A 14084-nucleotide genomic window follows, 5' to 3' on the forward strand; every position below is an offset into this window, starting at 1 on the left:
AAACGAGGCTGCAAAATGAACAAATTCACAAACCACTCTCTTTTCCTCGCGTCTATCTCATCCCTTATCCCTCGCTTTAAAAAAAAAAAGAACTATAGTCGAAAACTCCTCATTTCATTGTCAGAAATGTAGAATATTCGTTACGTATCGATATCCTTATTTTATTTTATTATTTTTTAAACAAATTTCTGAGCGGAGATGTTAACTGATGTTAATTAAAAGGCTTGAGAAAATCTACTTTTAAGCTTGAACAATAGACTCAAATAAATACATCGGTAGTTCCTTTTAAACAATGATGTCAATCAAAACTAAATTTAACAAGATAAAGAATCAGAAAATTTAAGTCAAAGTTTCTCACAGTGGTGTTTTGATTTGAATGTAATGTTTTATTTTCTGGCAAGACTGTCGACGTATTTCCCAAATATGCACCACACAAAAGCCAATAGTCTACTGCCAATTTCTCCTGTTTTCCATATCTATTTGGAAGCTTTGATTACAATCTTTCTGGAGGGCTCCAGACATGCAGGTTCCAGCTAGAAAAAAAAAAAAAAAAAAAAAAAAAGCCGTGCAGCATCAATCAATTTTGATTTTAATTTTGATTTTAAACTGATCTCCTAAGATTAAATTATACGACAGGAAAACTCGTATCTGTTCGGCTGTTACCACAGTCTGTAAAAAATATCAAAGGTTACTAGAATTTTCTAAATAAAAAAACCCACACATTTTATCTTTATTGCAAATAGGGCTAAAGGAACTTCCCACTTATAGTCCTAGAAGCCACAACATTCAAACGACTGCATGGCGAAGGATTACTTTTAAAATTCACTTATTGATGAAAATCTCTTTTCAGGAGACAAAAACATGTACAGCTCAAAAGTTAATCTTTCGAAGGAATTACCAAGCAAAGTAATTACTTCCAGGATTAAAGTTTATACCACGTCTGTATGTAGGAGTTATTAGAGTGGTTTAAACGAGTTTTTTTTATTCTAAATTGTGTTTAGTTTAGATGGCGGTTTGGCAAGTAGACGTAGAATTTATTGCTATTCATTCTAGAATGTGAATGAAACAGGATGACTTGTTCAACGATTGACGCTTGCGGTTATTACAATAAATACTTTGAATAGGTGGGAGAAAATAAACTGTCGAAAAAAAATGAAAACGTGGAAGGAAGGATGGATGGATTGATGGATGAAAAGAATGCATAAATGGTGGATGGACGGACGGACGGACGGACGGACGGACGGACGGACGGATGGATGGATGGATGGATGGATGGATGGATGGATGATGGATGGATGGATGGATGGATGGATGGATGGATGGATGGATGGATGGAATAGATATTAAGTACATAGGATGGGATGAATAAATGGGAAATGGATGACCAAACTGTTTCAAATGCTAATTGAAAAACAACAACATATTTATAGATTATTAATATCAGAACCCTTTTTTAATACTGAATTTCACTTCCGAACAATCGGAATCCTGTCACTTTGAATCTTGTCTTAAACACAGTTTGCAACAACCGACCAACAATACCGCGATCAACAACACAAAGAACAGATAATCCTTCATTAAGTCGTCGGAAAAGAGCTTTATTTTGTCCACGCGTGAGTCGTACAAAATGATTTTCCAAACGGGAGCGCTAAAAAGGTCAAGTCAATTTAAAGATTAAGAAAGAATCCTTTCTTAAACCTTGAGCATTATAGCCGATCTGTATCTTGATCTTAAATTAAAATGAAATAGAGAAGTTTATGTTAGCTAGAAAAAAACGGAACCTCGGTCTCAGAATTCAGAGTTTTGAAAAGTAACGAATAGTCTTTAGCTAGGTCAACCCAAAGTTTACTAATTGACCTCGTCAGTTGGAATTGTAACATTTATTCGAAGTCACGACGAACGGAATGTGAACGCTTGGACAACTCTATTGATAGCAATCTTCAAGATTCGACTCTCGCGAATAATATATCTACACTGCTGTTAAGGACCCTTCAATTACCATCATTAATTTGTTTACAACTTCATAGAGGCATAAAATTTTGTTTGGCTTTAAGTTTAATAGTGTTCCATAACCCCTTAGTTAGAGGCATCCCTTTGGGACCTTTGTAAGTGGAAGGAAATTGCCGATTCAACTGTAAATTATATTATCAAGGGTTTTGCAGTACGTAGATGAAATAATAATCTGAATGTTCTCTGTGAACAATACAGAGTTCAATGCATTCACTTGGTATAATTAATGTCAGTGGGAGATTCAGGGCTTTCAATTGCGAATAGGAAGACTTTTTCCGCGCTATATAACAAAACTGTAAAGACAACAAAACTGAGGTTTCTAAGATTGGAATCTCTTGCATTTTTAGTTAGATTAATATTTTTCTTCATAAGTCAATGTGGCGTGATTTTGGTATGAGTTTTATGAGCTTTTCACGACTTTGCTTTAACCTTTTGGTACTTACTTAAGCATGAATGAATATAGTAAGACATAATTTGTTTTGCTGGCAATTAAAACGTAAGGAAAAATTACTTACCAGATTTAGCTTCTTGTTTTTTTGCGACGAGAATAACAGTGAAAAAACAACACCACAATATCGAGAACTTGAGCTTCATTACTTTCAAATTCAGAAGGACATATTCTTATTAGCTTTGTAGAGACGGTTTACCAGACTTGAATCTTTCAAACTTGATCTGTAAAATAAACATTGAAGGTGTCTATAATATTTTTTCGGTTGACTACGGTTTACCACAACGCTGTCAACTCAGTAAATGTAATATTGCTGATTGTTAACATGTTCTGGTGAGTACGATGGATAATTGAATAATTCTTGGCGTGTGAGTCACGCAGAAACTCAGTTCAGTCATGATCAAGGATATTTGAACTTACTGAGTCAAGATATTCGCAGACCTAGACGTCACAGATCACTAGGCAATTCCCTAAGTATTTTCGCCATTGTCATTTGATATCCAGCTATTGGACCAAACACTTCAAAAATATTTTCTAAGTAATGTCTTTGGAAAAAGAGGCCGTTGAAATTCGCTTATTCAATCAATGTCTCACTGACTCCAGAGGCAACTAGCTGAATATAGATAGTAAAGGATATTTCTAATCTAGCTATTCTGTAATTTTCTGTGTTGGTTGGAGATCGGATGTGACGTCAGTCAATGTGGTGAAAAGCATCTATGAAATGCTGTCAAAAAAAAAAAAAAAAAAAAAAGAAAACAATCATCATATCTTCTCTATTGAGTTTCTTAAAACTTTTCTCTTTATTTCCGCTACTGTAATCTCCATGTCTTTCTTTCCTTTACGTCTTGTCTGGATAACCCCGGAAAGTTTCTTTTGAATTGAATTTGAGATTGGAATTGGAATTTTGAAATTGAATAAGAGAAAGCTACAGACGTTAGGAAGAAAATAGCAATTAATAAGTAATTTTGAAATAAAATTTTAATATCATTATTGCAATATTAACTATCATCTAATGTGTCTGTAATCCAATAATGAACGAATGGAGGCGTTAAAATACTGTTCTTAGCAACGCAGGGTAGAACCTAGATACTAAAATCGGGAGGATCGAACTACACCGGAAGAGACATCACTAATGGAAAACACATTGATTATTGTAAAAGATAAAAGAAAAAAAAAAGATTGAAATGTTGTATTTACATACGATCACAATTGAATAATGCTTATTTTCTCGATATGAAATGCTGCAAGAATTACTTTTTTGGCCTGCTTTTCTTGTTACCTTTGTATAAGTCTACATACACTTTCGCTAATTACCTAAAGGATATAAATTTAATTCATACTTATAATACCCGCTCTAAAGCGAATAAATTTTTTTATTTGCCTCGTTAAAATCTAAATTATGGTAAGTTTGGCGTAAAATACGCGGCAGCCGAAACCTGGAATAGTCGGAATAAGTACCTCTTGAAATGAAAAATAAACCTACACTTAAAAGTTATAGAAAACGTTTTAAAACATACCTCATATCTTTGTAAACATGTACTTCAATAACTTGTAAATATAGATCTGTATTAAAACTGTTATTTTGAGCACATATGTACATATGTTTCTATTTTATATAACTTAATAGTCATATCATTTAATTACTAAATAAGGTTCAGAATCTTCTAATTAACCCTTTTGGGTTGTAATAAACCTTTCCACTGTTTTTTTTTTTACTGAATGTCTAATTTAAAACTTGTAATTTCGTATGTAAAAAAAAAAAAAACTTTTGAAACCTTTTCAACAGCGTTTTTACCCGGCGATACTTCAATATTGTGGTTTTTCAATATTTTTATGCTTTTCGCTGAATAGTTGGGAAAGTGCCGAGTTGGTCATTGGTATGCTGTATTGTCTTCAAAATCGGATTTACTACTCCGTGGTGGACGGGAAGCCTAACACTTTTGCAACCCATTAGAAATTAGAAGTTTATTTTTGTGGAGGGAGGAAAAATAGGAAAACCCGGAGAAAAACCCTCGAAGCACAGGAGAGAACCAACAAAGAACTCTACCTGTGTACGACACCTAGCCTGAGGCCGGGAAATCAAACGCGCGCCGGGGTCACATTGTTGACATGACATACTTTATTTTTAACAAGGTTAAGGTATGGCTGCTTTCGCTGATGTGGACCTCCTATCTACTACAATACAATCTAAAATATGATTAAAATTTATGAGGTCTACCCCTACCCTTAATACTTAATATAATAATAACATGATTAAATTTAAATATCCTATATAAAAGTAAATAAATAAATAAATAAATAAATACATACATACATAAATAAATAAATAAATAAATAAATAAATAAATAAATAAATAAATAAATAAATAAATAAATACACCTAGTTGCAACAAGGTTGCCACAGGACGAAAGAACTCCCGCAACTCAGTGAGGAAGGAATACATTAGAAAGGCAGAGACGTAACGTGCAACTTTTGTTGATGTCGTTGGTGATGATAATGGTGATGATCATTTGGATTGTGATGACCATGATGTTGGTTGTATCGTTGATGATAATGTTTCTTCGCGCCGCGATAACGTGAAAAAGTGCGTTGCATGAACACTTAAACGCAAGCGATGTAGTTGTTGCTACTTTTGTTGATGTTGTTGGTGAGTGGTGATGATGGCACGAATCGTGATGACCATGATGTTGGTTGTTCGTTGATGATAATGGCGATGATGATGTTGCTTTTTGCCGCAATATAAAAGTGCGTTGAAGTTACACGGATAATGTTACACAATATTTCATCAAACATTTGCAAACATTGAGTTTGATGGATTTACGCCTTGCGCAAAAGACTGTCAAGGCATATCTTCAGTAGCAAAACGAGTTGCCGGAGATTATGCTACGCTAAATGAAAAGTCACAAGAGTTGCCACAATCGTTATGAAATGTAGAAATTGATTCTATTAGCTTCTCGTAACGATTGCGGCAATGGACCCCGCTTCTATAAATATTCTTGGTTGCAAGGCTATCATCAAAATACAAAAGAAATGCCACAAATTCCATCAAGAAAAAGTGTGTTTTCTTTTACATTTTCATGTTAGTCTGGCATCCACCATACGTTTGAGAAGGATCCATTCAAGATCGCGGTGTGTTACTTGTACAGGTAGTCTCATCTGCGCAACAAGTTGACAGAAAGATTGTCCAGCGAAGATTCTCTTTCGACTCAACGACAAAGATGTTATTTCCGCAGAAACTCACTTTGCAAATATTAAATTTGAATGTTGACTCAGGCATTTCATCACCTGGTCGATGTTCAAAGCACGAGTGGTGAACGATGTTAGTGATGCGCCCCTCTCGATGTGACCCAGGTTTGAGTCTCACCAGGCTCAGTGTCGTATGCGAGTAGGGTTTGTTGGTTGGGTCTCTCCTGAGCTTCGAGGGTTTTTCTATCAGTTCTCCTGTTTTCCTCCTGCTAAATAGACCAACTACTAAATTCCTATTCAATCTGGCTTCGAAAACTCAAACATGAACCTTTATCTCTATCTCGGGAGACTGAGTAATTGATCACTTCAATCGACGGAAAATATATGAATGTATTTATTTTCACACATACAATTACTTTTTTGAGTTATACTATAAAGGGATCTTGGTGACTTCTAATGGTATTTCCACACCACACCAAACGGAAGTCACTGTACTTCTAAACGATGAAATTTAGTATCCAAAAGGTTGGAAACTTGACTTTAACTCATGTTATTTCCAGCACTTTTCAATGATTTCAATCCAGCAATGGAATTTTCTAGTAATAGGTCAGATTGTCCTGTGATATAAATATGGTATTGAAGATGAATACAATTCTGATATCAAGATGTGAGTTACTTTAAGTTTTGCATAGCGTACCATAAGTAAATGTGATAACATTCAGCGGCCTTTTTGTATTTTATCGCTTGTCTCGACACGTATATTTTTGTGGAATAAAACCCATTTTCTAAACATAGGAAATTGTAGGCGTTGATTGAAAAGGCCGTTCAGAAATGAAGCTAAACCATCTTTTCTTAGTTAGTGATTTAATTAAATTCCTTTTTGTTTTGGTGGGCAGCTGCTTTAAGTTCGGACAATACGGCTCGGTAAAAAGTTGTGAAAATAATGAACAGTGACTGGAGTAATCCATTTAGATAACAGATACTTTTGAATAACTAACTAAAACATGTTTTCTTTCATCTATCCGTTCCTCTGTTATTCCATTCTTTTATTCATCCATCCATCCATTCATCTATCCGTCCGTCCGTCCGTCCGTCCGTCCGTCCGTCCGAATTTTATAACAAGAAATCATAAGAAAATGCTAGCAAAAATCGAGGATTAACAAAAAACAAAAATCTAAAGCACTAGCTTGAACTGACGGCTAAAGTATCTTTGACTCTGACACCCACGTTATACTGACACCACACACGAGCAAAGCTTCTTTTACTCTAAAACTCCCCTTAAAAGCCACGGTTACATCTCAGTGGGCGCCCGTAGTAGAGAGGTTCGACCGTCGTGAATGAAAGGAAAGGAAAGGAAAGGAAAGGAAAGGAAAGGAAATTGAAACGATCATACTGATAACCCAGTACCTCTGTTGTACATTATGTGACGTACTTTACTTACCTAATACCTTATTGAAACTCGATCATGAACAGCTAGTGAAATCTGGCGCGCGAAACTTGTCTCGCCCCTAACCACTGGATAGACGATGGCTGTGAATTGGTTGATAGGTCGACGAAGATAACTTTTTCTGTAGAAATTACACAAGAAAGAATTTAATATTTGAGAAATTTAATAAATAATAAGACTCAATTTTCAAAAATAGTGGAGGAAAATGGACAAAAGGAATGTGGACAAATAAACGAGGTAGCTGACTGGTAATCGTCATTAGAAAATTTACCAATTCGTACGAGGAAATAATCTGCTAAACGCCTCCCCGCTGGTATTTCTTTTATTAGTTCAAAGTCACGATTAGATTTTGCGAATAAGAAAAATAAGAAAATAAGAATATACTAAGTTTTTAGGCCATAAGCAAGTAGAGTGTCTTAAGCTTTTGTGACGACAACTTCATTGTGGGTACGACAGTCCTAGAACCTTGTCCGTGCGTTCGAATATATCGTTTCACATACGTCCTTATTTTCGTTTCGCAATTTCAAATCCTAATTCTGAAGTTATTGAAAAAATATGTGGTTGCTTGCCTAAGTAGTGCGTTGATTGTTTCCCAAAAATGCAATCACTTGTATTTGTCAAACTATAGAAAAATTGTCTCTGCATATTATCTGGAACATTCACGAAGCAATGAAAAGAGCCTAAAGACTTCATAACCAATCACATTCAAATCATTTATGTCAGTTCAGAACTTGAACCTCTTTGAATCGAGAACTCTCCACTCTCGAGCAGGTGGAAAACACTGTTTCGTTTACATTTGCAGAAAAATGACCCATAAATATATTTTCTAATTACCTTTTTTGTGTGCGGAAGTCATGAAAGTCGTTTGTACGGATAAATTGACAGATATATTGCTTGGAGGGCTCCAAGGTCTTTTTCAGTTAATGTTGAGTTAAAAGTAACCTCATTTATCTTAAAAAATTAATGCATTTTTGTGTATATTTTGACTAGATTATAGTACAATATACTGAAAAATAAGAAGAAAATTCATCATTTTTATTTCACCGATTATTTCTTCCATCAATTAGTTTTGATGTACGAGAAAGAAGATTGAGATATATGTTTCAGTCAGTAGAGTTTTCATAGCCGCCATCTTAGTTGTATTTCAAAGTGTCGATCTTTTGTTAGTATACATCTATTTCAAAAAACGTTGTCATCGCCAAAGGCGTTAGGCAATAAGTAATAGGCGCAAAGCGATAGTCGATAGGTCTTTCCAAGATCCAAGAATAGCTGGAATTACTTGTGTTTCAGCTTCTCATTCATGTCAATAACATGGACCTTAGTGTTAAAACTGATTCGATGCCTTTGTATTCATACGAAACCATTTCCATGTCGGAATGGCCTTTGGCGATGACAACGTTTTTTGAAATAGGTGTATACAGACATGGAGGATTTTTTTTCGTTTTTGTTATTTTATTCTCTTTTTAAGGATTACAAATTTCGAAATCACCATAGTTAACTTTCAAATTTCGTTCAAGACTCAGAATTTTTTTCTAAGTCTTATAATTAGCAGCTGTAGAAGTTGCTTGATATAGATCAGTTGAGCTCAATTAGGAAAATTATTACCGCAGTACAAATATATATCCTATATTTATTCTCATATACAAAGTTAACTTTGTCAGGAATAAAATATTTAACGTAAGTAGTTTGAAACCACGAAATATTTCAATTGATTTGGTTTTATTGATTCTTTTTATTAGTTGTTTTTCATATCTAACCATTTTACTCTAAAAATATATATACATATATGGTTCAGCTTTTTGTAACACTACAAAACCAGATTAAAATCGTCTGCAGCATGCGAGTTATATCAGATGGCGAGATCTTGTTTTATATAGGTTGGAAAGCAAACGAAAGAAAAAATGTAAAGGAGGTAAAAGTGAAGAAAGAAAAAAGAAAGAAGAAAGAAGAAAGAAAGAAAAAAAAAAGAAAGAAAGAATAAAGAAAAAAGAAAGAAAGAACAAAGAAGAAAGAAGAAAGAAAGAAGAAAAACAGAACGCCGAATCACTGACCCGCGCACAAGACCCCCGCAACCCCTCCCCACCCACCCCTCCCTCCTCCCTCCCTCACTCGCCTCCCTCCCTCACTCCCTCCCTCCCCCCTCCCCCCGCCCTCCCCCTCCCTCCGTCCCCTCCTCCTTCCTTCTTCCTCCCTTCCTTCCCTGCCGCCTGCCTCACTCATCGGCTCATAGCGCGCAGATGTCTTTTATTTAATCTCGGGAAATTTCATCAATGTACAAATTGGTTTTCATGAAAACCGAGTTTCATAGGTAATATATATAAAAAATTAATAATAACGTTAAGAATATATAGACAGATTTATGAAATAAATTCTCATCTACCCCCCAAAAATATTATAGTAATTAAAGTGTTAAGGACCAATCAACAGACGAAAGATTCCTCTTAAAAGATTTTAAATTATTGGACAGTCTGACACTTTGGGGTAACGAGTTCCACACTTTTGCACCGTCATAAGAGAGAGCTCTTTTTAAAAACTCAGTGCTGGGTTTCGGTAACTTTAAGCACTTCTCTCTACCACGAAAATCGTAGGTATTTTCTTGAAAATAAAAGAGTTCCCTTACAGATTTTGGTGCAAGTGCATTTAAAGTCTTAAACATCATTATTGCTTTATGCTCCTTTCTTCTTCTTTGTAAGCTTTTCCAGCCTAAAGAAGTTAAAATATCACTAGATCTGACATCGTAGCTGCTTTTTGTTATTATTCTTGCAGCTCTATTTTGCATTTTTTGCAATCTTTCAGCAGACGTTACTGGTAAATTATCCCATACCACGTCACAATAGTCAAACCAAGGTAAAACGAGAGCCTCATATATGGTAATAGCTGTCTCCAAGGGGATGTAATCGGCCACGTCACAATAGTCAAACCAAGGTAAAACGAGAGCCTCATATATGGTAATAGCTGTCTCCAAGGGGATGTAATCGGCCACGTCACAATAGTCAAACCAAGGTAAAACGAGAGCCTCATATATGGTAATAGCTGTCTCCAAGGGGATGTAATAGGAAGGAAGGAAGGAAGAGAGAGAGAGAGAGAGAGAGAGAGAGAGAGAGAGAGAGAGAGAGAGAGAGAGAGAGAGAGAGAAAGAAATAGACGTTAAGGGCTATGCATAATCTGAACAATTCTTGTCGCTTGCACTAATTTGTCCCCCAGGAATGAGTAAGCACTCTACTTAATGACGAACGCCTTCCATCTACTCGTAAACCCTTATAGTCACAGTCGAGCTTAATGGAAGAGTGCAATCGTCTAGCTACAGTTAATATAGCTAGCCCTAGGAAAGAATGTCCTATCATTGCACTTAGAGTATAAGTTAAAAGGATGGACAAGATTTAAAAGGATGTCTTAATGACGAAACCTTTCAGCTATTGTCTTCTGTTTGATGTAATTCCGATCCTTCTTTGTTTGCTTGATGGACTGATTTGCTGCGATATTTGATTCCGTGTGAATCAGTCAAAATTAAACTTTTCGACTCTATGTTATTTCTAAAAGAATAGAGTTCGATATTGCTTAATGGTAAACCCGTCCCTCAGGGAAAGTTATTTGTCATTTTCCTTGATCTGTTTTAAGTTAAAGAATCTGTTCATTCTGGCCGGGGGTGTAGAGTTTTGACCTTCATTAGATTCCAAGGTTAGGAAGTTTGACTGTGTCGTCCCCCCTCCCCCCCACTTAAAAAGGTCTACCCCACCCCGTCCTGGCCCATCTCTAGGTCTTGGGCTTAACAGTAAAAGTTGAATGATTGATTCTTTATCTACGGTCGATAAAGAAACCTTGTATCTGAGACTTCAGTACTAAAAGTTTGTTTTCAAGTCGTGGTTCACAGCATCAAAACATTCTGAGCGTTAAGAATAAAATAAAGCCACTCTTAGATACCTTATCTAGAAAGACTCTCACTGGACCAACTGGAAGAACGAACTCAACGTGCGGTTGTCGAGTTCCTGGTGATGGAACTCTCTTCTTTGCAGTCGTTGTGTGTTTGGACAGTGGGTAACCACAACAGGCAATTCCTGCTACAAAAAAATAACAATCATAACAAAACCCTCATCAAAAGACAACTTACATGCAATCCATTTTATGATAATCATATGGAATTAAAACACATTTAACCCGCGAAAAAAAAACCTTTCATGTATTGATAACAGGACAGCTTCTTACACTGCTCTAGCTAAATGTATACTTCATGCGCGGCTTGACAAGGATGGATCTACTGGATGAATTCGTTCAGATGTTCGAATCAAGTCTGCCTACAAAACCACGAATGCGGAGATCGAGCTTGCTGACTGACGTATGTTCTAGAAATTTCTCAGATATTTGAATTTCTGAATGCCATGAAAACCACAAAACGAGGACTGCGTTGCGTCGTGGGACGCAATATTTGCCGGACAAAATGGATTATTGAGTTTTTTGTTTAACTAATATTTGAATAGTTGATCACACTTTAATCTGGGATTATCTACCATTAAATAACAAACACACTGCGTCGAATGGTATGTGAGAGCGCGGCGGAGTGCGAAGTTTTCTTTTCTTTTCTTTTCTAAAATTTCGGGGTGTCGGGATTGGTACTCGATGATCGTTTTTTGGATGATCGTCAAAAAAGATAAATTTAACCGCCCAAAAAGAGAGATATTGCGCTTGATTCTGGCTTAATTTTAGTTCTAAATGATACCACTTTGAATCTCAAGATAAATACTATTTTTCGAGACGTACTAAAAACCTATAGCTTTTCCATTTTCACTCTTAAAAGAGAGAGTGACTTAAGATTTCGACCAATAAGATTAAGATACGACGATCATCCCTTGAGTACCCTTCGATATATTAGAATACCCCACAGCCCTTACCCCATTGGGGACTGAAATAGCCTCAGGGCTGATCTAAATCGGAACTAATTTTCTCTTGATTATTTCTCAGTTAGTTTCGGATTTTACTTTCAATATTGTGTTTTGAATATTGTCAATAGTGATTTGTGGAAGAAGTCTTGAGCAGACGACGGTCATAAGCATAACTTAGCGTTAACTTATTATGAATGCCCCTTAAAGCCCTTAAAGCCGAGCATCGAACTTGTAAAACCTACACGCGATCATTAATTACTTAAAACTACGAGTGTTTTACCTTACTATTGGCAGCAGCTAAGAATTGCTAAATATTTTTTCCTGAATATATATACTGTATATATATATATATAGATATAGATAGATATTCTAATTAAATAACTTATGCATTAATATTAGTGGAGATAACTAGCTAAAAATTAGTACGAGCTGCGTCGACGTTTCTAATGAAACAGTACTGATAAAAAGGTAAAATATAGTACACCGTGAAAAGATGAAAAAACTTACTGACGTTTCGGCCGCTAGTCCTTCGTCGGAGCCTTTTACTAAGTGACTTTTAGCCGAAAAAAGTAGGTTTGAAATAAAAAATTAAACACAAATCAAGATACAAAATTTCATCACATTTATACGAAATTGAATAACCATTGTTCTAGACTGACTAGCCTCTCATCCATGTGAAAAAACTAGCTTTTCTGCTTGCAGTGAACACGATGTCAGTCCAGATCAATAGTGTAAGTGTACGTTATTCAAATTAGGATATGAGAAAATTAAGAAAATTCCGATGGTTTTGCGTGGTAGGAACGTGCCCTCTTATTTACCACGACATCACGTTTTCCGTTGGTCAAAATGCAGAGGCGGATCCAGAAGTGGTGAAGAAGGGGTGTGTGTGTGTGGGGGGGGGGGGGGGGGGGTGGGGTGGGGACTATCCACCACCTGTTCTAAAATTTCTTAGTAATATCCTTAGTAAAACCTTTGCATAGTAACCCCTACCCACCCCTCCCCCTTTTCTAAAGTTCCTTGATCCTCCACTGAAATGTATGTAATCACGAGGCGCGGTTGACGGTTTTTAGCGCGCGCTGCTCCGTGCGTGAGCGATTCGTAAATTTTTGACGTAATTTGTTTGTATGTCCTCTTATTTATCACAGCTCTCAACCAATCAGAAAGCAAGAAAATTTACATTTGTGGTAAAAATTAGGGTAAATAAAGAATGGTGAGTGGTACCAGCGAAGTTTTACTTATTTATTGGCGCTTCAAGGTGATCCTTTTTATCGCCTTTTTGGTCGTTATATTGCAAATATTAAATGCAGTCCAGACCCCCTGTCATGCCTCAGAACCACTGTAATTCAAGAATTTAGTTTTGAAGCAAATTGTTATTTTTTTGTATAGTGATTTATTGTTTAACATGAGGGAAAGGAAAGGTAGCAAAAACGTCCAACAGTTTTGCTCTCTCTCCCCTGTCAAAAATGCCTGTCTTAAAATGTCTCTGTTGTGTCTCCATTGAACGAATCCAAATATCAACAATTATTGCTTGTCATCATGAACCAAGTAGCAATTTTCACGTGTTAAACTTTAAATAAAGTCAATTATCATTTTTCATTTCGGTATCCTAAGCGTGCGTTCTTATGCAGCTGTGCGAGAGGCTGTGGTACTTTCTGACAGCGGTCCTGGGGTATTCTGGGATAACGCATTGCTAATAATCAAAAAAAAAAAAAAATTTCAAAACAAGATAAAAAATAAACGATGCAAAATGAATAAGTTGATTACCGTCCTAAGGTCCAGATACGGAAAAACTGAAATGCTAACGGTCTCCTCAGTCTCGACGGACGACCTTAGTTCCAGCATTCAAGGCCTTGGACACACGAGGTCGAGGAAAAAATGGGTGGATTCGGCATCAGTAGTGCATTGTGGGACTATTTTAGGGGACATATTTCCAAGATGATGGCGTCTAAGCCCCAAAATGCACTGTGATGTCAACTCGACCCAGTTTTTCTCTCCTCATCTTCGGAATGGCCAGTTTGCTCGAATTGTACAACATGAACATTCAACAAAACCTTCAACAACTAATTTTTTTCGTCTTAAAATAAAACGCGAGTATTATTGACGAATTCTATGGCT

At 36.1% G+C, this 14084-nt stretch overlaps 1 protein-coding gene across 3 annotated transcripts in view; it reads right to left on the minus strand.

The window, feature by feature from the left end:
- Positions 1-14084, minus strand: part of LOC116301702 (uncharacterized) — a 43107-nt gene that overhangs the window by 16769 nt on the left and 12254 nt on the right. Inside the window, exons 1-4 of one of the 3 annotated variants that reach the window (XM_089030723.1) lie at positions 12477-12674; positions 11014-11150; positions 7087-7213; positions 2526-2682 (exon numbers count right to left, since the gene is read on the minus strand). In XM_089030723.1, the coding sequence (XP_088886849.1) occupies positions 2526-2604 (79 nt within the window). In that variant the 5' untranslated portion in view covers positions 2605-2682; positions 7087-7213; positions 11014-11150; positions 12477-12674. Of the gene's footprint in view, positions 1-2525; positions 2683-2878; positions 3136-7086; positions 7214-11013; positions 11151-12476; positions 12675-14084 lie in introns of those variants that run through there. The other 2 variants (XM_089030725.1, XM_089030726.1) reach the window with 2 other exon arrangements.

This window comes from Actinia tenebrosa, unplaced genomic scaffold, assembly GCF_029948245.1.
Source record: "Actinia tenebrosa isolate PJP-AT-01 unplaced genomic scaffold, QUT_ActTen_1.0 PGA_scaffold15__27_contigs__length_11533743, whole genome shotgun sequence".
NCBI classification, from domain to species: Eukaryota; Metazoa; Cnidaria; class Anthozoa; order Actiniaria; family Actiniidae; genus Actinia; species Actinia tenebrosa.